At 36.9% G+C, this 26,179-nt stretch overlaps 5 protein-coding genes across 5 annotated transcripts; 4 read left to right on the forward strand and 1 right to left on the reverse strand.

Annotated features, from left to right (window-relative positions):
* Positions 1-777: 777 nt before the first annotated feature.
* Positions 778-2,752, forward strand: PG985_014179 (acetyl-CoA synthetase-like protein; the record flags this gene model as incomplete). The annotated part of the gene is made up of 3 exons (XM_066833945.1): positions 778-1,005; positions 1,073-2,214; positions 2,299-2,752. 3 exons carry the CDS (start codon positions 778-780, stop codon positions 2,750-2,752), a joined length of 1,824 nt encoding a protein of 607 aa, XP_066678685.1.
* Positions 2,753-11,139: 8,387 nt separating this feature from the next.
* PG985_014180 (uncharacterized protein) lies at positions 11,140-13,084 on the forward strand (the record flags this gene model as incomplete). The annotated part of the gene is made up of 4 exons (XM_066833946.1): positions 11,140-11,436; positions 11,510-11,928; positions 12,011-12,389; positions 12,440-13,084. The coding sequence occupies 4 exons, from the start codon at positions 11,140-11,142 to the stop codon at positions 13,082-13,084; spliced, it is 1,740 nt and encodes a 579-aa protein (XP_066678686.1).
* Positions 13,085-14,826: 1,742 nt separating this feature from the next.
* On the reverse strand, positions 14,827-15,145 carry PG985_014181 (uncharacterized protein; the record flags this gene model as incomplete). The annotated part of the gene is made up of 2 exons (XM_066833947.1): positions 14,827-14,970; positions 15,056-15,145. The coding sequence occupies 2 exons, from the start codon at positions 15,143-15,145 to the stop codon at positions 14,827-14,829; spliced, it is 234 nt and encodes a 77-aa protein (XP_066678687.1).
* Positions 15,146-17,054: 1,909 nt separating this feature from the next.
* On the forward strand, positions 17,055-18,656 carry PG985_014182 (uncharacterized protein; the record flags this gene model as incomplete). The annotated part of the gene is made up of 5 exons (XM_066833948.1): positions 17,055-17,253; positions 17,348-17,475; positions 17,582-17,961; positions 18,023-18,118; positions 18,203-18,656. The coding sequence occupies 5 exons, from the start codon at positions 17,055-17,057 to the stop codon at positions 18,654-18,656; spliced, it is 1,257 nt and encodes a 418-aa protein (XP_066678688.1).
* A 283-nt stretch (positions 18,657-18,939) lies between these two features.
* PG985_014183 (uncharacterized protein) lies at positions 18,940-21,082 on the forward strand (the record flags this gene model as incomplete). The annotated part of the gene is made up of 3 exons (XM_066833949.1): positions 18,940-19,364; positions 19,476-21,014; positions 21,076-21,082. The coding sequence occupies 3 exons, from the start codon at positions 18,940-18,942 to the stop codon at positions 21,080-21,082; spliced, it is 1,971 nt and encodes a 656-aa protein (XP_066678689.1).
* Positions 21,083-26,179: the final 5,097 nt, after the last annotated feature.

A 26,179-nucleotide genomic window follows, 5' to 3' on the forward strand; every position in this document is an offset into this window, starting at 1 on the left:
TGAAACTCCAGGAGAAACTCGAAGCCAACGACGAAGGCGGTGCTTTGAATCCGGTAGAGTCTGGGGCTGGGCAGTCTCCCACAGACTCGACAGTCCAAGCTTTTACATGGCCTGGTGAAGGTGGTCTAGCCAGAGACATGGCCGAATCGGCATGGGCAGCAACTGTCATTTGGGCCGACTCGCAACTGTGGTCAAAATATGGGATAGAAGGGGAAAAGAAGAAACCATGATGGAAACAAAGAGGCCTTGTCATTTTGCCAGGATTGAAAATAGGGGTCGGCACTCGGGGCACGAAGATTAAGCTCACGGCTGAAGGACAACGAGTGAGACAGATCCCGACCAAGTCTCATGGCCACCACTAAGACGTGTCCATCATGCCACCCACGCGCCCGGTTACTTGTGCAGACAACAAATCAGTGCCAGTCTCGTGGCCTACGGTCTCTTCGTATTGGGTTGTACGTTGATCATGAGCCCACCCAGAACGAAACGTTGTTGTCGGGTCCAGCAATCATATTGGACCCGTAAGTCATACATGATTCAGAATCTATTCCAAATACCATATACCGGAACTCGTAAAGTTCGGCAAAGGCATTTCAATACTACTATTGAGCCATCTAGTGATTGCAAGCAAGAACAGCTTGTCGGGATGGGTGAGACAGAGAGGCCCACACATAAAGAAGTAAACAGTAATGATCCATGGAAACGAACTCATATTCCTTTTTTTGATGCGCTACCTTGTCACTTGTTTCCGAAAGACACATAGACTTCGCCGTGAAGATGGCGAACTCCAAGTTTGATAGACTTGGCGCGGTCGACTTCGTGTCGTTTGCCTTTGAGGCTCAGAGGGACTACCCACCAGACAAGCCCCTCTTCATCGACGCCCAAGACCCCGGGCGATCCCTCAACTACGCCCAGACCCGGTCGCTGGTGCGGAAATTGGCTAGCGGACTCAAGGCCTCGGGGTTGGAAAAAGGCGACCGGGTTTTGCTCTCAGTCGCTAATAACGTACGTCTCGCATCTCCTCCGTTGTTCTTCAATTTCTTCTTGACAGGATATCTTTGATGGGTCGTAGTATCTGTATGCAGCGCTCCTGTACGGAATCATTGGCGCTGGAGGCGTAGCATGCGGCGTGAATCCCGCCTGGAAGGACGAAGAGCTGGACCACGTCTTGCGCCAGTCGGAAGCCACGTTGATCGTCGCCACTCCGGACTCGTTGCCCACGGTGTTGAGAGTGGCCAACGCGAATGAGATTTCGACCGACCGTATCTTTCTCCTGGACGATCTAGACGCACCACTGGACTTCATCACCAACATGCCCTCTCAGGTTGATGTCGTCGACGGTGGCCTCCAATCGGGCAGTACCCAAGCCTCAAGCCGCTTCACCGACCTGCTCCGCCATGGCGAGTCCGACTGGCTCACCCTAGACTCGGAGCAGGCGCCCAAGGAGACCCCGGCCATCTACTACCCCACCTCGGGCACCAGCGGCCTCCCCAAGCTGGCCGTCCTGTCGCACCACAACCTCATCATGCAGCACCTCTCCCTCTACCAGCAGGTCCCCTACCACCCCGTCGTCCGCGTCCTCTGCCTGCCCTGCTTCCACGTCTTCGGCGCCGCCTGGCTGATCGGCTTCCCGCTGCGCTACGGCGAGCCCGCCTACGTCATGCCGCGCTTCCGCCTGGAGGCCTACGTCCGCAACCTCGCCCGCTACGGCGCCACCGAGGCCTACCTGACCCCGCCCATCGTGCACATGCTGAACAAGGCCCCCGCCTCGCTGCCCGTGCGGGAGCTGTTCGAAACGGTGCGCTGGGCCGGGGTCGGCGGTGCGCCCATTGACGCCGACGCGCTGCGCCGGTTTCAGGGGGCGGCCCTGCACCCTGCCGCGACGCTGTCCCAGGTCTGGGGCATGACCGAGGTCGGCGCCGCGTGCTTCTTTCGGTACGGGGATGCGGACGCGGATCCGGCTGCCGTGGGGCGGATGCTGGAGAATTACGAGATCAAGCTTGTGGGTCGCGATAGCGGGATCGAAGTGGGGGTCGGGGATCAGGTGCCCGCGGAGCTGTTCGTGCGGTCGCCTAACGTGATGATGGGGTACAAGGGCACGGCGTCTCCACAGGACGCGGGTGGGGAGTGGTTCCCTACAGGCGACTTGGTACGGGTTGTGGACGGCAAGGTGTATGTGGTGGGCCGGACCAAGGAGCTAATCAAGACCAAGGGGTAAGTGCCTAGTCCTTGGGGCGGAACCACATCGTCTACTCTGATGACGGCGTCACTAATACAAGTTCTACCCAAAACCTCCAGATGGCAGGTCGCACCAGCCGAGATCGAAGCCATGATTCTGCAGCACCCCGACGTCCGCGACTGCGCCGTCGTGGGCGTGCGGTCCGACGACGGCACGACCGAAGTGCCGCGCGCCTACATTGTGCGAAAGGAGAGAGGAGATGGCGGCTGGCTGGCCTCCTTCTCTTCCCTGTACTGGAGGAAGAAGAAGTCCGCGCTGGGGTACGAGGTCTACGGGCTGGTGGCCGACCGGTTGGCAAGCTACAAGCGCCTCGAGGGGGGTGTGGTGTTTGTCGACGCCATCCCGCGGACGGCCAGCGGCAAGACGCAGCGGTTCAAGTTGGTGGGGCACGTAGAAGAGTTGGAAGGCAGAGAAACCGCCCAAATGGCGGGGAGGTCGTCGTCAGCTCCGGTAGTTTGGGCTCAGGAGTGCTATGCGGTGGTCAAGTCGTCGCTGAAGAAGGCTTTTGCTTGATTGGATCGTAGTAGAGAGATCCTGACTCAAGGATGAGATATGAAATGGTTTTCAGATCAACCTGGCCGTTGATTCTATCCTAATATTCCCTTTTTGTTGCAGTAACAAGGGTACGAGCCTTATACAGGTTAGCGCGCTTAATTAGATATCTCCTTTATATATATATAAATAATATAATATTATTACTTTCTTTTATAAATTCTTTTCTTTTAAATAGTATTTTATATATTATTATATATTCTCTTTTATATAATAGTTATAAATTTAACGTTTTTAATATTATAAATATATTAAGTTATTTAAGAAGTTTAATTTATTAAATCCTATATAAAAAAGAGTACTTTTAAATCTATTTTTTTATCTTTATTTTTTATAATATTTAAACCTTTAATTAAAATCGTTATTATTAAGTTTAAGATTAAGTAAGATCAAATTAATTAATATAATATACTTTTAAAAAGCGTTTATAATTAAAGTATTTAAGAATATATCGATTTTAATAGGGTTAATAATATTTATATTAGAAACGAACCTTAACCTTTAACGTTTATAATATATAAATATTACTTCGTTTCTTAAAATATTATTAATATAAATAATAAAGAAGTCGATATATTAATTATTAAATAACGAGGCGATTATAACGATAAAATAATACGTTATATATTTCGATATAATATATATATAATGATTAGAAAATAGTTTAAATTTATAGTTTCGTTAACCTATTTTAATATAATATATAATAAAATTATTTTAAAAGGTAAGAAAGAATTATATTAAAGTATCCTTTATAAGTTACGATTATAATTTCGACCTTTAATATCTTTATATATTATAATAATATATAATTAATATATTAAAGTATTAATAAAGGTAAAATTAAAAAACGAAAATCCTTGACTTTAATTAATAAAATAAAGCGAAATTTATATTAATATATTAATTAAGAAAATCCTTAAGGTTATAAAAAGGGTAATAATAAAGTTATAATTTTAAATAATTAATAAATAAATTATATTAAGATAAGGTTAGCGTCGATTTAAAGATTTTTAATAAATAGAGTTAAAGGGAAAAAAGTTTATTAACTTAACGATATTAAATTCGTTTTTAAAAAAATAAATTAAATAAAAATTATTATATTATTTAAAATATTCCTTTTATATAACGTTTAATAATAAATTTAAAGGGCGTAAATTAATTAATAATAATAAATTATTAAAGGTTAAAGGTTTAATAAATTAAAATTGTTTTTATATATTTTACGCCGATTTTTAAAAATATTTTTAACCCCCCGTTAAATATTAGAAATTAAAATTCGCGTTTATTAAAAAATTTAAAGGTAATACTATATTATATCCGAAGAATTTTTTAAAGGATTAATATAAAGAAATTTAAATTCGTTTAAATAATAAATTAAAGTAGGTAAAACTTTATAATTAATTTATAGAAATAGGTTAAATTAAATAAAGAATTAAAGGTTAAGCGATAATTTTTTATATAATAATTAATAATACCTTTTTTAATATTAAAAAGAAATTTAATATATCGATATAATAAAATATTAGTTTATATAACTTTTTATAATTAATTTTAATTAATAATTATAATTTTTATTATATCGTTAATAATATAAAGATATTAATTGAAAAGTTTTTAAAGTTAATTATAATTAAATAATTTGTTAAAGTTAATATTAATTTATTTTTTATTAAAAGGTATAATATAAAATTTATAAAACGAACTTTTAATAATTTAAAGGGTTTATTAATTATTTTAGAATTTAAATTTATAATTTTAATCGAAGGTTTTTATATTAATATTATTTTGGAATTTTTATTAATAAATATAAATATTTAATATTATAATAAAGATTATATATTATAAAATAATAAATTTAAGAATAACGTTATATTATAAAGCTTTATTAAAATAAGTAATTTAATTTTTATTAAATATAAATTATTTTTTATTTTTTATTAAGTTTTTTAATATTTATAAATTGATTTAATTAATATAATAAGTTTTTATATAATAATAAAACGATTAATAATAAATAAAAAATTAAAAGAAAGGATTATTAAAAGAGAAGATTTAAGAGAGAAATAATATATTAAAATAGGATATTTAAGTTCGGAAGTTTTAATAAGGTTTATAAAAGTAATTAAAGGTATATCGATTAAAGAATTTATATAATTTAAATATAAAATATATATAATATTATTTATAAAATAAGTTATTTTATAAAAGTTTATTAAAAAAGTATTTCGTTTATTTTATTAAATATTTTAAAATTTATTTAATTATTTAAAAAGATATAATAATATAGAATATATATTATTATTTAAAGACGATTATAATAATAAGGTATAAATATTTCTTATAAAAATAAAGTTATATATAGAATTATTTAAAATAATAAAGGGGTTTAAAAAATATATATAACGAAGATATAATTGTTTTATTTATTTTTTTAAATATAATAAAGAAATCGATATATTTAGAATTTAAAGGTAAATTTAATATAGTTTTTAATATAAAGAGGAAGATATTATTATTAAATAAAGGCTAGTTAATATTAAAGAATTAATAAAAGGATAGGAGTAAATAGAATAAATGGTTATTAATGTTATTTTTAAGATTAAAATAATAATTAATTTATTTAAAGAATTATAATTAAAAGTAATATAAATAATTATTAAATTATTTAATATAAACTTTATTTAATTTTAAAAATAGCGAAGTTTTAATAAGGTATTAAATTTATAGTTTATAAGTTATTTTAAATAATATAATTTTATATATATTAAAGCCTTTTAAACCGATTTAAAGTTTAATTAAAATTTAATTTAAATATTTAAATATTAAATTTATATCTTTAATTATAATAAAGTTAAAAGCAGGTTATATAAGATATATAAAATAATTTTAAGGGGTTATATTAAGTATTTAATAGGTTACGAAATTATAAATATATATTAAATATAAATATTTAAATAGGGTAAAATTATTATTATATAAGATATAAGATTTAATAAAAATCGATTTTATAGAACGGATAAAGAAAAGGAGTAAGAATTAATAAAAGAGTTAATAGAGGAATTAAAATTTCTTTTTAACGTCGATTTCTTTTTTAATATATTATTTATATTATAAACTTTATCGTTTTAAAAGGAATTAAATATTATTATCGAATTTAGTTTTTATTTTAAAAAATTTAAAGGATTAATTCTTTTAAATATAAGGGGTATTTTTATCTTTAATTAGTTTATTAATAAAGTTTTAAAGGTAAAGTTAATATTTAAAATATATTTAAAAAGTTATAAAGTTAAGTATATAAATATAAGTAGTATAGAATTTTTATCGTTAAGTTATATATTTAAATCGGAAAAGAGTTTTAAAATAAAGAAAAGAGAAATAAGTTTAAAAAAAGTAAGAGATATTAAAAAAGCTTTCGATATTTTTTTTTAAAAAATATTAAAAGTTTATAAAAAAGTTTAATATAAAAACTTTTAAAATATTAAAAATTTTTAAAAGGTTAAAAGATATATAGTTTAATAAAAAAAAAGGATAAAAAACTTTTTAAAATATTTTAATAACTTTTAAAAAAAAGTAAGGGATAAAATTATTATAATAAGGTTAATAACAGATTTAAAAATATTTATTTTATAATTTAAATTATAAAGATATTTTTAAAAATAAATAAAAATAAAATAAGCGTTAAATTTAAAAAAAATAAGTAATTTATAATTATATAAATAAAAAAACGGTAATAATAATTAATCTTTTTTCGTCGATTTTAATAAAAAAGAAATATAAAGCTTTTATAAATTATTATATTATAAAAAAATAATAATAAAAATAGTTTTAAAAAGGAATATTTATATATTTTTTATTATTTATTTTTTAAATATTAACAAGGTTATATTATTAAAAAATAAGGAATATTATATAATATATATTATTATTTTAAAGGTATATTTATTAAAAGTAAACGTTCGTTAATAGGTTTTAAAGGTTATTTTTAAACTCCTTTTAATATATTAAAAGGAATTAATTATTTATTTTAAAGGAAAATTATTTATTATTATTATTAAATAAAAGATTAATAATTTAATAAAAATAGAAATTTAGGAAATTATTTAATATTTTTATAATAATATCTTATTATTATTAAAATAAGTATTTATTAATAAATTTAATATAAATAATATTTATATATTATATAAAGCTTAAATTTATATAAAAGGTAATAAATAAAATATAAATTTTTTTATAAATATATATATTATAACGTTTATTATTAAATTCTTTTAAATTATAATAATATTTATTATAAAATATAATTTAAAAATAAAATAATTTAATATAATTAACGCCTTTTTATATATTATTTTTATAAAAGGAATATTTTTAATTTATTATAAGTTATTTTATAAATATAAAAAAATAAAAATATATATTAAGTTTTATAAAGCTTTTTATAAATTAAGAAAATCCCTTTTCTTTTAATTTAACGATTTTTTAAATATCTTTAAAAAATTTAAGTTTATTAATTTAAAAAAAGAATTTTATTTATTTTTTAACGCGAAATATATTATATTTATAATTTTTTATATCGATAATTTTTTAATTTATTATATAAAATTAATATAAAAAGAAATTTTTAAATTAATTAAAGGTATTAAATAAGTTTATAAAATTAAAGATTAAAAGGATATTATTTATTACTTTAAAGTATAAATCGTTAAAAATTAAAATAATAAATAACTTTAATTTTTTTATAATATATATTTAAAAAAAGTAATATATTAATACGGTTTAAATAAAACGTAGGAAACGGTTATTTTATTATTTTTTAATAAACTTTTTAAGTTTATAAAAAAAATTTTAAAGTTATAAATTAAAGTTTATTAAAAATATATTAAATCGTTCTTATATAATTTTATTATAATTCGTTTTAATATCGTTTTTATATATTTTTAATTTTTTAAATTTTTTATTAATTTTAATAAGGAATATATAAAAACGGTAAATTAATATATTTATTATATATATAATATTAAGTTTATAAAGATATCTTATAAAAAATAAAAAAAGGTATTAAAGTATTAATAATAACGAGCGATATTTTATATATTAATAATTTAAAGATAAAGAAATTATTTTATAAGTATATTATTATATTATTTAAAAGCTTTATAGTTTAAAAAGTTATATAATAAGATATTATAATAATATTAATAATAAAGGTAAAATTATTAACGCTTTAATAAATAATTAAGGAATTTATAACTTTAAAAAAATTCTTTAAGAATTTAAAATTATTTTTTAATATCTTTTTTTTAATATATTATAATAATTAATAAATTATTAAATTAATAATCGGTTAAAAAAAAAAGATATTTACGAAATTAAAATATATAAATATTTAAAATTTTTAATTATAATAAAAATATAAAAAAAAATTATTTAATATAGTTTATATATTTACGTTAAAAATATTTATTAATAGTTTAATTAAAAACCTTTTATATATAAAATTTAAATATTAAAAAAACTTTTTTAATTTATAAAATATTAAATAATTATATTATTTAATAAAGTAAGATATTTTATAAATAATAAATATTTAAATAAATATAATATTAAAAAAAATTTATTTATTTATTTATAGGAATCGAATTTAAAAAAATATCGTAAAAGAATTATTTCGCGAAAAAACATTATATATTTAAAAGTTAAACTTTATAAAAATTAAATTATAAAAAATATATCGATTTTAAATATATATCGGTATAAAAAAATAATATTATTAAATTATTAAAAAATAATATATTAAAAGGGATAAGATAATTAATATTATTAATTATTATTTTAAAGGTTAATTTTTAATATTTTCCTTTTATTTAAATTTCGAGGAGTTTTTAATAATAAAAGGGTCGTTAAAATCGTTCTTTTATTTAATAATATTTTATAAGGTTAAATTCGAACGAATACGTTTACTTTTATTTTTATCGAACGAAAGAGATATAATAAAGTTACCGTTTTTAATTAATTTAACGAGGATACCGTTAAAGCGTAAAATAAATAAAACGTTAAATTCGTTAAGATTATTATAAAAATAATAGCTTTAATTAAATTATTTAATTAAAAATATAATATAATAAATAATATATAGGTTATAAAAATTAAATACGAAATTATTTATATTCTTAATATTATTATATTTATTATATTTAATAATAATATTAATTAAATAATAAGTAATATAATAAATTAATAAAGGAATTCTATTATAATTAAAAAATATTAATAAATTAAATATATAAAGAATTTAATAAAATTAAATTATTTATAAATAATTACCTTTAATATATAAATAATATTTATCGTTATTATAACGAGAATTATAATAAAGTTTTACCCCGACCGTTTTCAATAATACTAAGCGGTAGTAATTTATATAAAGAGTACGGTAAAGTATACCCTTTAACTCGGTAAAGTTAATAATAAATAAAATAATAAAAAGATAATTAAAGGTATTTAAAATATTAAAGAAATTAATAAGTTAAGTAATATTAAATTTATTATTAAAAATAATATAGTAAATTAAAGTAAAGGTAACGGTAAGTTTATTATTTTCGCTATTTTATTTAATAAGGGAGGTAGCCGTAATAAGGGATTTACGTTCCTTAACGGGAATAATAAACGGATTAGATATAAAGTTAATACCGCGATAAAATATAATAATAATTTCGATATATAAAAAAAAAAGCGCGATCTTTAATTTTTTTAATTTTTTTAATTTAATAACGATATTCCTTTTTAAATTTAATATATTTAATATCCTAAACGATATAGCGAACGGTTCGTTTATAAATAAAGTCGGAATTCGAATTATCGTTATTTTTATAATTATAGGAGAGTTTATTAAGATATTTAAAGGGTTTATTAATACCGCCGCCTTTATTATTAAAGGAATTAAAAACGGTTAAATTAAAGGTAAAGTTAATAATTAATATAATAATTATTTAATAAAGCGTAATATTATTTATTAATAATTATTATAAAGGCGAGTAATATAATAGGAAACGTTTAAAGAGTTAATTTATATAGGAATTTAATTATAAAAAAAAGCGTTTTAAATACGAAAAGGGTTAATAAATTTAATAAGAACGTTTACAAATAAAGGAAAGCGGTAATTATTATATTAAATTATAATTAATAAATATTTAAAAGTAAAGTAAATTATAAAATTATATATATAAAATAATAAGAATATAAAAGAAGGAAAATTATATTTATTATATATAGAAGATTTTATAATAAATTATAGGATATAATTTTACGGTTATTAAAGCGATTATTATAATAGGGTTAATTAATAATTTAATTATTTAATTAAACCTTTAATTAATAAATAATTAATTAATTATTAATTATTATTTATAATATAATCGTTGTAATTTATAATAATTTTATAAATATATTATTATAAAATTTAATTAATTTATAAGTAAGGTAATTAAAAGGGTATATTATAATAATAAAGATATAAGCTTTATATAGGTTAGCACGTTTAACTAGATATTTCCTTTATATATATATAAGTAATATAATATTATTATTCTTTTTTATAAATTCTTTTCTTTTAAATAGCACTTTATATATTATTGCACGTTCTCTTTCGTATAATACTTTTTATAAAGAATTGCCCCATATAATACGTCGACGAATCAAGAGTCTTATTGCAATACAACTGTACCTATTAAAGCCATAATTTGGTTATTACGTGTTGGGAAGCAGAGCGGCTCTGAAGCTTTCAGAACTCAATGCCAGATCTCAGTGGCAAGAGGCATTCGTAACACAAGTTGTTTGGTCAACTTACTGGTGATGCTGAGACCATATTGACATGACCATTCTCATCTTGCATTCAAGGCCAGACTGTGCTGGACCTCGGTCTCTCTCTTTCCGAATACGTGCTGTTTCTTACTTAATCATGGGACGCAGGGGTTGCCCCTAAACGAAACCGAGGCATGGCGTGCATGGATGTCGGTTTAGACTATTTACGCCCCGCGTCGCAACAGCGTGGAGCTTCTTCGCCGGGGCACGGTCCGGGGTTGTGGGTGACACGACGCCGTCTGATGTCGGAAAACAGCTAACTCGAGTATCAACAAGGTTTACCCCTGCATTTTTGGAGTTAATTATCAGACCTCTTCTTTTTTTTCGCGACATGTGGCGCCGCGGCACACTCTGGGTTCGTTGGGTTCATGATGGGGGTGGGATCTGTGCTGCGATTGAATTGCTGACATAAATAAGGGCCCAAACTAATGTTGGACGGGAATGGGTACCAGGGCTCCCTTTTCGAATTCAAGTTCGACAAAATGCAATACAAAGAGAAAAGAAGATGGCTGAACTCAGTGATGAGGTTCAGTTTCAAGGCTGGCGACACCTTGGTCAATGTAGGGAGAGTCGTTCCCAAGGCGTTGATAATCGGCATGTTTTCCGGATGGCTCATCTCACACATCACTTTCCCTGCGAATGCAAACAAATGGCTCCGTGAGCTATCCACTCATCCCTATCTTTGGTCGGTCACCCTGGTGTTCCTCGTCCTGGCATTCGATGCCCTGGTCATCTACCCGAGAATGCGAGATCCGCTTCGTTCCCTGCCCAATAGCTGGGTAAGTACCTGAGTCAGAACTGCTATCCCAATCCCTCATCGGCTTACCTTCTCCCTCTCCAACTTTACTTTAGAGATGCTCCACTATGCTAGTCGAGTCCCCCCGCGGCAAGTCCGCCCTAGCCGCCATGAAGGACTACCCGGGCGCCTCGCTGATCCGCCTCGAGGGCCGGTACGCGGTCCTCTGCGCCGGCCACGACGCCCTGCGCGACGTCCTCAGTACCCACGCTTCCGACTTCGAGAAGCCGTGGCCGATCCGCTCCTTCCTGGCCCGGCCGCTGGGCTGGGGCGTCATCGTCAACGAGGGCCCGCTGCACCACCGCCAGCGCCGGATCTTGAACCCCGCTTTTCACGTCGGCAAGATCCGGATGCTGTATCGGTTGATGTGGGCCAAGGTCTTGATCTTTGGGCAGAAGCTGGAAGAGGTCATCCATGAGGCTCCGAAACAGACTGAGGATGGATGGGCGGAGGTGGAGATAGCTGAATTGGCCAGGTACGAATATCCCTAAAGGAAATGCTGCAGTGGTCCAAATCTTATCACAGACACAATACTGATCTTGTGGTTCTTCCTCTAGCCGCCTCACACTCGACATCATCGGACCAGCGGCCATGGGACGAGACTTCCAGTCGCTGACCAGCAACGAGAGCAACATCTCGGACGCATACCAGGAGCTCCTCAGACCCACGTTTGGGCGGATGATTTTTGGCGGCCTAAACTTCATGTTGCCCCAGTGGATTGTAAAGTTGCTGCCGCTCAGCTCTAACCGGATCTTGGACGAGATCAGCAGCTTCCTAAAACAGACGTGCGGTGAAATCCTCGAAGACAAGAAGCGCGAAATCGCCGAGGGAAAAAACTCCCTTCCGGACTACAGCATCCTCAAGCGGATCATCGAGACGGGCGAGCTGACGGACGATGAGACCAAGGACCAGATGCTGACTTTCTTGGCTGCCGGGGTAAGTAGCCCATGGAACTTACGTAGCAGTGATCGCTGATTTGAGGACAGCACGAAACCACGGCCGGCGCCCTGACCTGGGCCTGCTACCTCTGCGCCACAAACCCCGTCGTCCAGCGTAAGCTACGCGCCGAGATACACACCCGCCTCGAGTACATCGGCGGCCAACCCCCCGAGGGCATCAGCTGGGACGTGCTCGAGTCGATGCCGTACCTAAACGGCTTCTGCGAGGAAGTCCTACGTCTGTACCCGACGGTCCCCGTGACGGTCCGGGAAGCGCAGCGCGAGACCACGGTGGCGGGGCACCGGGCCCCCAAAGGCACCCTGTTCGTGCTCGTCCCCTACGCGACGAACCGGAACCCGCGCGCCTGGGGCGACGACGCCGACCGGATCGTCCCCGAGCGCTGGATCGACATGGACCCGAACACGGGGGTCTCTAGGCCCAACAAGACCGGGGGCACCACGAGCAACTTTGCCAGTTTGACGTTCCTCCACGGGCCCCGCGCCTGCATCGGCCAGGACTTTGCCAAGGCGGAGCTGCGGTGCGCCGTCGCGGGCTTGGTGGGCGGGTTCGAGGTCAAGCTCCGGGAGAATCAGGAGGAGCCGAGGATATCGGGCGTCATTACGGCCAAGGCGGAGGGTGGGATGAGGTTGCTGTTTAGGAAGGCTGTCGGGGAAGATGTGGTGGATTTGTGAGGATCAAAGTCTGATTGGGTGCCGTCAGGGACGAGCATGGAGAGAAGAAGAAAAGTCGCCCAGCTTTGGCTGCTGCTACTAACGTGGAAAAAGGGGGGGCGGAGTGGGGCTCGCATGACATTTGCATCACATGACTACTTCCGCATGCACTCGAATGATTATGTTTACTAATGAGTGTGTCTATTTGACTTCTATTAAATGGGTATCTTTGCCGCTAAATGTCTGATAACATCATTCGAATACCCCTGCCTTATCTCCAGCTGTAACCACTCCGGTTGCTGATCTTGAAGCCGCGGGGGGACCGCATCTGGAAGACACCAGCCGGGTCGTACTTGGCGGCCGCCTCCGCAATCTTGGCCACGTTGGCCTCGCCGTAGCTGCCGAGGGGGTCCTGGTAGTCGTAGGCGTAGTTGATGTACTGCCACTCGACGTTGGCGCCGACGCTCCTCGCAAACTCCATGGTGCCGTCGCCCCACTTGCGCATCTGCTCGCGGGCGACGCGCTCCTGGGCCTCGCCGTTGACGGCCAGCGTGAAGAGCAGCATGATGACGTTGTCGGACTCGCGGTCCAGGCCCAGCACGTTGCCGCCCCGCTCCTTGCTGTGCTGGCTGAAGACGGTGGGGATCGACTGGAACATGGCCTGCGTGATGAAGTCGCCGTCGGGCGACTGCGCGGCCATGGAGGCGCAGAGCTCGTCGTGCAGCGACAGCACCTTCTCGTAGACGCGGCGGTCGTTCTTGATGGTGCCCGTCCACCAGATGTCGCGGTAGCCGGCCGGCTGCTCCAGCTCGTCCGTCAGCTCCTTGTGGGTCGCGGTGCGCAGGGTGCTGGACAGGTTGTGGCCGCCGGCCGCCATGCCGAGGAACTTGTCGAAGGCGGGCGGGGCCGCGTGGCCCACGGTGTCGACCAGGCTGGTGATGATGACGGTGTCCTTGAGCGCGGGCTGGTAGGTCCAGAAGATGATGGCCGAGTCGTCGGTGTTGGCGTTGTGGCTGTCCACCCAGGCGACGTGGGCGTCGATGGCCTCGGGCGTGGCCGTCTTGTTCCACTGCACCACGCCGCCCCAGAGAGGGGGCGATTCAAAGGCTTGCATGTCGAAGCGGGTGACGATGCCGAAGTTGGACTGGCCGCCCTTCATAGCCTGGTACAGGTCCGAGTTCTCGGAGGCATTGGCGTTGACAATGGTGCTAATTATTTGTCAAGTCAGTCAGTCTTCTCCAATATTGGAACTCTAGGTTCGTTTGTTTCATTGGAGGGATGCACTCACCCGTTGGCGAGGACGACCTCGAAGTTGACCACGTTGTCGCAGGCGAACCCCTTTCGGGCCGAGTAGAAGGAGTTACCGCCGCCGTTGAGGAAGCCAGCGACGCCGACCGTGGAGGCTCGGCCGCCAGGCACCGTCATGCCATGAGGCTCGAGCGCCCCGTAGACTCCACCCCATCGAGATCCTGGGGAGATGCGGGCCACCTTGTTGTCTGCGTCGTAGACGGTGCCGTCCATCAACCCCAAGTCGATGGTCACACCATCCTGAACTGTCATGTCTTTGTTAGCAGGCTCGATCTCACATGGATTTTGGGTTAGTGGCCATACTGTTGTTTGCCGGCCAGATGAAATGCCCACCACTGCGGACAGCAAACTCGCACGAGGTCTGTTGCACCAGAGTAGTCGCGGCTAGGGCAACCTCCTCAGGTGTCGTGGGTTGCACCTATTATTTGAGCCAAGTGGTTAGACTATATCAATATCTATATTTGCATTATGGGCGGACTCACGATGCACCAAGGGGCCAGCTGTGACGTGATGGACCAGTAGGTCAAAGTCCGTTCCTTGTAGGCCTCGGATCCCGGCGTGAGGACGTGGGTGAGGCCGGCCTTCTGCAGGGCAGCGCACTGATCGAGGGGGTCAGCAGGGCAGGTAGGGGAGGAGGAGGAGGGCGTTCGCGGCAAACAAGTGCGACGAAGCTGGGGGACTTACGCAGTCGCCCGCACAGTTTGGCAAGCCGGACGCGGGGGTGGCGAGAGCCGCCGCGAGGGCCGCGGCGGAGGCGGCTTGCGAAAACTTCATGTTGGCTTGGCTTGGCGGAGAGTGGGAATGCCGAGAAAAGAGGACGGACGGGCGTGGAGGTGAAACAGACTGAGTTTGGGCCTCTTGCCTGGGAGCAGACTGCCTTTTCTACTGGTTTCCGTGCAGGCCTCGGCATGCCACCCCCGGCAATCTCCTCATCAGTTTCCAGGAGCCATCTACAGGCATTGCAGGCATTGCAGCCAAACTGCGGTCAAGATTCCCAGATTGCGCCCCCACTCCACCACATTATTGAAATGCAATCTGGACTAGGTATTATGCTCAGTCCAGCGCATACCGAGGGTTGGCACGTTGATCTCCCCGGCCGGTAGTATCCAGCTCCACGTGTGCGCCCAATCTCCATACCCGCCACCAATCGGGAAGACTCTCGTGTGGCACAGCGTCTGCCGTGTCAGCACTACTGCACACCACTCTGGAGGCAACCATGTCAGCTTATCGACGTAGACTATACGTAACACGCGATAACCGACCCAATAAGTCGAGACACATTATGTCAGCTTCGTATAACTATTTACTTAACCTATTCGCCTCAGTGGGCCCTTGAATTTCGACGATCAACTAGAATGCAGTTCTTCCAGCTTAATATTGCACCGGCGAGAAGAGTCGAAAGCGGAAGACAGCCCAGGCGGCCCGCCAAGCTGATGGGTGACTGACATGCGGAGTTGGAATAAAAGTGCATCGGTGGTGGACGAGATTGACAGCAATACGGCATGGGGTCAGCCATCGCGAAGACAGGGTCTCGGCAGCGATGTTCACGCATAATTCCCCGATACGGACAATCAGGGCCTGCCGGGGTATAGAGTTACGACTCATGCATCTGTCTGTGCGATCTCCGCATTGAGCGGCCCGGACCCTGAATGGTTAGCGTGCCCCAGCTGCCAAGAGAAAATGCAAATTATAGCCCCTAGCAACCCTAAGTCGAAAATAGGAATGCCCGCCGGTGCCCCGTGTACTGCCCGTGCTGCGCCGTAGGGCCAGGGACTCTTCCGCATTCCCGCCCTCTTCTTCTCGCTTACTGACCTCCAATGTAACCTAATCCCCCCTGTTGAGGTTAACTCTGAGTACCACTGCCCTATATTTGATGCGAGGCAAATGCAATGAGAAACTTGTTCTAGCGTTACAGCCACTCCGATTCGTAACTGCTCGTATGAACGATCAACCTCTCGACAAGATTGGTTCGATGCGACGGGAGACGGACAACAACATAAGGTGCTGACGCAAGGCGATCATCGGCAACTGATAGATCATCACTACGAATACTCGCATCGATAAACGCCCTCGTGAAGGTCTTTGGGTGCATCAGAATATCTAATCATAGGTAGAGACCGATCAGAGTGCCGCTTGTTGGTCGAAAGGGGTCTAACGTCGGCTGAACTGCTGACTCCAGGGGATCAGGTTGTGCCGGCCGCAGAAGGAAAAAAAAAAAAAAAAAAAGGGAAACGCCTAGCCTCAGAAGTTTGATGAGCTGATCGGCTTGTCGGCCGCACGGCACCCTGGGGGCAGCAATGCATAGCAGGAATATCGGGGAGAGGTTCGCCGCCTCCGGTCCCCCCCTGCGCATACTACGTCTGAATATGTCGTAGTAGGGAAAACTTCAAACGGGCGGAAACAGAAAATCCCTCCCAAACGCGGCGAGCCGGGGGTCGACTAGTCAGTCACCGAGGTGCAGGTGGTATGCGACAAAGCGCAGGCTATCGATGTCGCTATTAACTTTAGGTTTGCATAGAGGCTCAGATTAGAGACTGCGACGCTGCCCGATTATGCTTTCTGGAAATGCGGCGATATATAGACCTGATGGCGCCTGGCGTCTCGCCGGAGACTGGCAAACTGCTCGTGGAATTCTGTCTTTGCCATATCACACCTTTCGCCATCTCTCGCTCTCTCCGGCAAGATGCCGTTCGACGTCAATGGCACCATCACCATCATACCTCCGCCGCCGGGGTATGTCGTCAACTTCGCCGATCCACCCCAGGAGGGGGTCACTGTGATGTGGACCGTCTGCATCGTCGAGAACATCCTGGCGGTGCTGTTTCTTGCCCAACGATTCTACACCAAGATAGTGATTGTACAAAAGTTCCAGGCCGAAGATGGTAAATACAGCTCTGCGATTCTCTTGCCAATGGACGAATACTACATTTTGGGGCCGCAGACAAAGTCCAACCTGCTGACACGTGTTTCTTTTAGTAACCGTTCTCATCGCCTGGCTAACCTCGGTGGCGACACAGGCCCATCTGCTGCATCTGTACTACATCAAAGCCGTGGGCGTGCACGCTTTCGAGATGCCGCTGGATAGGTACATCGTCTTTTCTAAGGTATGCACGCACCTTCTCCTCGCGGCCATCACAAAGTTGGGTCTGATCCAACAAAAGGCCTTCTTGGGTATCGAGTCCCACACTGACCGAGCCCTTATCCACACAGATCATCTTCTCCGCGCCCCTCATCTACACCGTCACCGTCGGCGCGGCCAAGGCGACCCTATGCCTGTTCTACCGCCGCATCAACCCGGCCCGCAGCTTCCAGATCGGGGTGTGGTTCCTAATGTTCGTCTGCGTCGGCTCCTCGGCCGCCGTCTGCTTCAGTCTCTTGTTCGCGTGCCGACCCATCTCGGCCAGCTGGGACCCGCTGCTCGCGGGCACGGCGACCTGCCTCGACCGGCCCGCCATCTACGTCGCCACGGCGGCCATCGGCGTCTTCACCGACGTCATGCTGCTGTCCTTCCCCATACCCACCATCCTCGGGCTGAAGATTAAGCTGAGACAAAAGGTCGCCCTCGTCGGTCTCTTCGTGCTTGGTTCCATGTACGCAGTTACTTTTGTCCTTGTTGTTCCTTTTAGGCCAGTGATACTGACACTCAGACAGAACCATGATTACGTCGATCGTTCGGCTCATCATTCTGCTCCCAAGCCTAACAAGCGTCGATCAGACCTTTGCCTTGAGGAGTGGTACACTGTGGATGTACGTAAAAGGCTTTCAAAATAACTCCCCAGTCACCTGTTACCATCACTCGCCCACTAACGCAATACTTGTTCCCACATATAGCTGCATCGAGTCCAACCTGTTAGTCATGTGCTGCTGCCTCCCGACCCTGCGCCAGTTCTTCCGACACGTAGCCCCGAGCTGGATCGGCGAAAGCAAGGGGGCCTCGTCGGCGGACTCCACGGGCCGGCTCAAGGCCTACGCGCTGCGGACGTTCGGCGGGAGCGGGCCGGCCCGGACCACGCCGCGCTCCAAGTCGCAGCTCGACACCCTCATGCGCACGCAGGGTACCCGCCTCGACGACGGCGACGGCCACAGCCACGACAAGCCCAGCCTGGACGGGGCCGGCTGGCGGCAGGACGCCCGCTTCGGCGCCACGACGGACATCCGGGGCGGCCGGGCCGACGACGACGCCCAGTCGCTCGAGGACGGCGGCGCCGAGTTCCGGGGGGACTTCGAGAGCGATAAGAATATTCTTACGTCGAGGACTGTTAGGGTGGAGAGCACTCGCCTCTAAATATGGGGGCACTTGTACATTTAGCGTGGTTGTTTCGTTCTGATACTTCAAATCGGACTCACTCGGGGCCAATAATTCTAAATCCCAATGGCTGGGGCAACGAGAACGATATTCAATGACAACTGCTGACAACTGGCAGCGTACCCCTGAGTGGGCCATGCTCAGTGGATTTGTGGATGATACTGCGCCGCATTGGGGTGGGGAGTGATAAGTTGTCCTTCTTGAGAGGAAATGTTTTAACAGCCATAAGTCCTTGAGGACGCTTCTGACCACCACCGTCACCATGGAGGCCCTTGCGGCAATTGGACTGGCGAGCAACGTCATAGGATTCGTCGAGCTTGGATTCAAGCTTGTGGGCACGGCCAAAGAAATCCACAAATCCAGCTTTGGAAGCACCAAAGAGGACGATGGTCAACTGCGGATGGCGAAGGCTCTAAAGGCCTCGTTCGGCAAGCTATCGGCGCCCAAAGACGCGTCCACCAGCGAACGGGAAGTGGCGATATACAGCACTGCCTTTGAATGCGCAGATATCGCCGATCAATTATGCCAGCTTCTTGAGAAGACCCGTGTAAAAGGTCCGCGCTCCACGTACAAGGCCATCAAGGCTACTTTCAGCAGTTGGTCGAAAAGCAACGAGAAAGAGGACTTGATCAATAGGCTGGACCACGCCCTGAATGGCCTCAACACTCAACTACACCTACTAACGAGGTACTACTTTTCATGATTAATTCTCCACTTTTGTTTCTCAAATAGAGAGCTGACCACGTCGGACAGATCAGACCTTGTCACTCATATTGACAAGTCGTTTGAATGGCATAGCATGCAGCGAACTCAGCTTCAATCCATCAATGCCAGGCTAGAGGAAGACCGCACCAAGGCTTCGCACAATACGGCAGTCATCAACGAGCTCCTCAAGATACTGGAAAAGCACAGCCAGTCATTGTCTGTGGTGCGACAGCACCAGATTCTGGAAAGTCTTCGTTTTGACCTGATGGACGCTCGCGAGGAAGCGATCGTCGAAGCACACGAGGCAACCTACGAGTGGATACTAGAGCCTGGAGAGCCCGGAGGACCACGGCGATTTCTTAGGTCATCTCCTCAGTTTCAAGCAAGCAGGCAGTTCCAGGCTTGGCTGCAGAAGAATGGCGGCATCTTCTTCATCATGGGCAAGCCGGGAGCCGGCAAGTCGGTCCTGATGAAGATGCTCAGCAGTCATGAGGACTTTCACCGCCTACTGAGCAGAACATCGGATGGGTCGCAACTGATTATAGCCAGGTTCTTCTTCTGGAACGCTGGAAGCGAGAACCAGAAGTCTTTTGGAGGCCTCGTCCGAGGCCTCCTCCATTCGATTCTATCTCAGGCACCCGACCTGATACCGGCGGTTTTCCCAAAAGAATGGAAAGAAACGGAACTGTTCTCTGGCCAGTCCTGGACAGCCCATCACGACAACAAGACTATTAGCAATGCCTTTGAGCAGCTGCTGTGCTCAGAGCTACTGTATCGTAACCGCCAACTCGTCTTCCTCATCGACGGTTTAGACGAACTCGATGGCGACCATCGATACATGGTGGAGCGCATCAGGTCATGGTCAATCACCGGGGGCGATAATCTCAAGATTTGCGTCGCCAGCAGAGAGTGGAACGTCTTCATCAGTGGATTCTCGGATTGCGAGAGCTTCAAGTTACAGACGTTGACACACAAAGATATGGTTTGGACAGCTAGCGACACATTAGCCAAGAACAACGATTTCAGACGTCTTGATGTTCCCGAGTATGACCTGGAACGTTTCGTTGAAACTTTAGCAGAGAAGGCCGAAGGTGTCTTCTTGTGGACGAGCTTGGCCCTTAGACTGATAGAGGACGGTCTGTCAGATGGCGACGAGTTCCGACACCTTCAGAGCAAGCTGGACGTGCTGCCAAGAGATATGGAAAATCTCTTCGAGCACATGCTCACGTCGATCAGTCCGGAAAATCAGGGTTATGCCATGAAGATGCTACACTTTGTCTCTGAATCGACAGCTGCTGGCTGGCCCCCACTGCTCCTATGGATGCTGTTTCTGGACCATTTATACGACTCACCCCATCCAAGCGATCCTATTGGTCTATTGGCATCAGAGTTCCGAGGTCTCTCGCGACCAGAAGCAGAGGAACATTTGAAAAATAAGCTTTCCACCCTTTCTAAGCGGATTATTGGTCGATCCAAGTGCCTTTTGGAAATCCGACCCATCGTTAACAGGCGATTATATTCCCAGGAGACGCCCTGCGAGTATACGCCATTCTTTGGCAAGAGTGTTCATCTCGCCCACAGGAAGGTTATAGGATACGTCGAGGGCGAAAGGGCCATGGCACTGTTGAAGAAGTTTACCGATGGAGGTCAATGGCGAGCCGAGAATCGTCGAAGTTTGACGGCGCATCTTCAGTTTCTAATGGAATCTGGACAACTGTTTATTGGCTGGCCCAATCAGGATGATCTATTAATGAGATTTCACCGCAAATGCCAAATCAAAGGCGACTGTGCAACAAGAACCTTTGGTGTGCGGTTCGCTGGCGAGGTTGCCTCCGTGATCATGTTGTCCGATCAAGAGACAACCGGATCCACACCGGCTTATGTCCTTAAATTTCTTCATGACATTCTTGCTTTGGTGGAACAAGATAGTACACAGGAGCAAAGCCTCGGGCTGCGGTGTCAGACTGGCCCATTCGATCTTAGCCGTGCTTCGCTCCATGATCTTCGCATGATTCCCTGGAAGCATGAAGTCCCTACCTTGCTCTGTGGGGAAACATGTAAGGGAAACCACATCTCACTTTTTCACTTATGTGGATGTTTGGCAGTTCCGGAGTTCCTTGAAACCCTCTTGTCTAACACTGGGTTGCAACGGAAAGGTATTCCTGATCCGGCTGGGTTGATTCGATCTATAGTGTTTCCTCCCCCACATAGCACTATCACCAGGGAAACCAGCATTAGGCGTGCGAACATGTTCCAAATGGTACTAGACTTCGGCCTCCGGATTGACCATATGCCATACGATTGCTGGTGCGGAGGCGAGATAGAGCTAGGGTACCGCTGGACTCTTTGGCAAGTTCTCGTATGCAAACGGCTGCTGGGGCAAGGCTATGGCATCTTAACCAAGGATTGGAACCCAATCGTGGAAAAGCTGCTTATCACGGGCATTGACACTCAGTTCTGTCTCGAGGTCCATCACGAGCTCGCGAAAGAGCACCTACAAGAGTTGGGGGAAAATTGTTATCCGTATGACGACGGGAAGACGCAGTATGTGGTGGCAGAACTCTGGACGAGGCCTGTTGAGAAGGTCTCTGAATCCTGTTTTGGGAATACTGTCGATGACGGCCCGGATCATGGACCGATTTCAGCCTTTCTTCTGGCGACAGACTCCATGCTTGCTATAGCAGCAAAGGAAAAGGGAGGTGTAGTCCCTCCAACGGATCTTTTTGAGTTCATGGGTGTCCGTCTAGAGGCTAGCCAGATGAAGGGATTGAGTATGCCCCGTATCCCAAGCTTAGTTGGGTGGAAATACAGGGCTTTCTTGAGATCTTTGATAATGCACAAAGATGTTATAGGGAGTAGCGCCGGCAATCACCTAATACATAAACCAGGCCAGACTTACACAAACACTGACATGGCATGGAAAAAGAATCCACCTACTAAGAGTAAGATCGGCACCCCCCCTACGCACCACCCCTGCAACGCACCACCCATCACCACTAAAAACACCGATTTCAGCCCTTCTATATTAAATCGAGGAAAAATCGTAAAAATAAACAGTCAATAGTTTTAAAAATGGTTTTTAATTTTATTAAAGGAATATTATTTTAAAAAATTAGAAAAATTGTTTTTCCGGTTAAATTTTAAATTAAAATCGAGAATTTTAAAATATATCGGAAATATTAATAAAAATAAATCTTTAGAAATAATACGAAATAATAATAGTTTTAAATAAACTTTATATCTGTAATACTCCTTTTTTAAAGATGGATTTAAATTATATATCTATTTTTTTATAAAGAAATTACTATTAAATTATATTAAGAAAACGAAAAGTAGAAAATATTTTTTTATAGGGAATATTTTAAACGTAAAAATAAAAATATTCCCTTTATTTTTTAAACTTAGGATTTAAATATAATATTCCTTTATTTTTTCTTTATTTTTATATAATTTTTAATTTCTAAACATATTTATATTTAATAGAATAGAAGATGTCGAATTTTACGGGATAAATTTAAAATTAATATTTAAAGTGGATCCTGATTTTTTTAAATTTTTTTAAAAATTACTATTATATTTTCCCGATTTTTCTTAATTTTATTAAATTTTTAAGTATATAATTTTAATATAAAATTATTAAGATATATATAATTAAAATCGAGTATTTTTAATAGTGTTAACGGGTGCGTAGCTAGGGTGGTACGTAGGGAAGGTGTCGATTTTACTTTATAGGCTAGGTTAATTAGGATTAATATTATTAATTAACTAATTAATTAAACTAGCTACCGCTAGTTAATTAATATTATCCTTATAATAAATTCGATATTAATTAATTAATTAAATAATTAATATAATACATTTTAATTAATTAATTAATAATTAATTAATATTTTATAATATTTTTTTAATATTTTAAACGTTAAAAAGGTTTAATATTAAAAAATATTATTATATTTATTATTATATTATTATATTATAATATAATATATATATTAATTCTAATTAAATTATATAATAAAAATATATAATATAATTTAAATAATTAAATAAATAATAAAAAGAAATAAAAAAAAATAATTACATTAAAATTTAAATTTAAATCTTTTTTTCCCTTTAATTTCTTTAAAATAAATATAATAAGCTTTTAATAATTAAAAAAACCGTTCTACGGAGGATATTAATTTACCATTTATATTAAAAAAAAATTTATATAAAACTTATTACTTTTTATATAATAAATTAAATTAAATAAATATATAAGTTAATTAATTATATAATAATCGATTAATAATAAATTAATAATAATATATTTATTTAAAAATTATTTATTAATTTTAATTTATTTCCCGTTTATTAATAATAACTTTTTCTTTTTAATTAATTAAGTTAATTTATAATTTTATTATATCGGCCTTCGTTAAATTTATTTAAAAGCTTTACGGTTTCCGGAATTTTATTCCCGTTTTATATATATATAAATATACTTTCTATCGTTTAATAATTTTAATAATGGTTTTTGTTATTATATACCTTATATATAATATATAAATTATATATATAAAAAACTATATATTATAATAATTTAAAAAATATATTATTAAATACGGTTTTAAATACTTTAAAATCGAATTTATTAAAAGTGATATAATAATTATAAAAATAAAGCTTTTTAAAAAATTAAAATTTAATTATCGATATAACGGTGCCGGTTTTATTGAAATTATTAAAGGCGTTTTTTATAAGTATATATAATATAACGTTATTATTATTATTAATAATTATTATAATATATATAAATAAATATTAAAATATAAATAATATTATAAATATATAATAATATAAAAAAACATTAAAATAAAAAATAATAATATATATATATATATATATAATAAAAAAAAAAAAATTATAAATTTTAAAAAATGTATATCGTAAAAATTTATATTTATTTTTAAAAACTTTTTCCGAAAACTTATATAAAATTAATATTTATATATATTAATTTTAAAAACTTTATTATTTAATATAAATAATCTTTAATAAATTTTAAGTTTATATAATATAAATAAATAATTCTTTTTTTAATAATTAAATATAATATTATTACGAGCCCTGGGTTTATTTTAAATTTTATATTATAAGAAATAATAAATAATTATAATTAAGGATTATAATAAAAAAGAAGCTTAATATTTATTATTTATTATTATTAAAAACTTAATTTTTTTAATTTTATTATTTAAAATACTTATTTATTTTAATATAGAGTTATTATTAATTTATATTACTATTTATTTATTCCTTATTATTTATATTAATTATATATAATATATATTAAAAAAAAATTTAAATAAATAATTAAAAAGAAATATATTATTATTATATTATATAATTTAAAAATAAAACAATATTATATAATAATAGGATTTATTTTATTAAAATATTTAAATTAATTATATATTAAAATAATTACTTTAAATTAAATAATAAAATCTATTATTAATAAAGGTTAATAATATTAAAAAAGTTCGTTATTAATAAAAAAATAACTTTAATAAAGTTTAAATTTATACCTCTTTAAATAAATTAAATATATTATTATTATATTATAAAACTCTTATATATATTTTAAAAGATAATATATAAATTATTATATAATTATTATATATAAAATAATAAGCCCTTTTTAATATTAATAGGGGGGGGGGGGGTATTTATTACTATTAATAAAGGCTAATAATATTAAAAAGGTTCGTTAATAAATAAAAAAATAGCTTTAATAAGGTTTAAACTTATACCCCTTTACTTTAAATAAATAAAGAATATTATTAATATATTATAAAACTTTTAATAGGTTTTAATTAAAGGATATAGAGAAATAATATTATTATTATATATATAATATAATATAATATTATTATAATTAATTAAAGGTTCGATCGATAGCTTAATTAATAATTTAATCGATAGCTCGATTAATAACTCGATTAATAGTTTAATCGATAGTTTAATATTATTATTACTATTACTTTAAATTCCTTAAATATAATTAATTAATAACTTTCCTTTTAACTTTATTTATTATAAAATCCTTTATAACTTATCATTTTAATTCCTTTATAATTAAAAGGAATAAAGGATTAATATCGTTAATAATACCGGCTTTATATTAAGATTTTAATATTAAAAATATTTCTATAATATTAATATTAAATTTAAAATAAAAGTAAATTTATAATTAATTAATTAAAAAGAATAACTTTTTATATTTAATAAATATCGATTAAATAATAAAGAAATCTAAAACTATTTATAATAATTTAAAGTATATATTATAATAATTATATTAATATTTAATAAGGTTTTATATATTAATATTTCTAAATTTAACGTCGTTTAAATACTATTATATATATTTATTATTACATTTATTATTATAAATTTAACTAATCGATTAATTACATTATTATTATAAGAAGGAAATAAAGTTATTTATAAATAAGAAGGGTAAAGGGATTATTAATATTATTAACTTAAAGTTTAATTTATTTAAATCTTAATATTTAGCTTTTTATATACCTTTAATTATTTATTTAATATTATATACCTAATCGTCGTTTATTATTTAAAGGCGTTTAAAGAAGAGTTATCGATAAGCTAAATAGAATATATAAATAACATAATATATTAATATTAAATAAATATTAATATAATAATTATTAACTTTAATTTAAGCGATATTAATATCGATGTTATATTTTACTAGATTTAAATAATTAATAAAATCTTCCTTATATTAT

Source organism: Apiospora marii, assembly GCF_038362585.1.
Source record: "Apiospora marii strain CBS 49790 chromosome Unknown utg000011l_segment0_segment0, whole genome shotgun sequence".
Taxonomy (NCBI): domain Eukaryota; kingdom Fungi; phylum Ascomycota; class Sordariomycetes; order Amphisphaeriales; family Apiosporaceae; genus Apiospora; species Apiospora marii.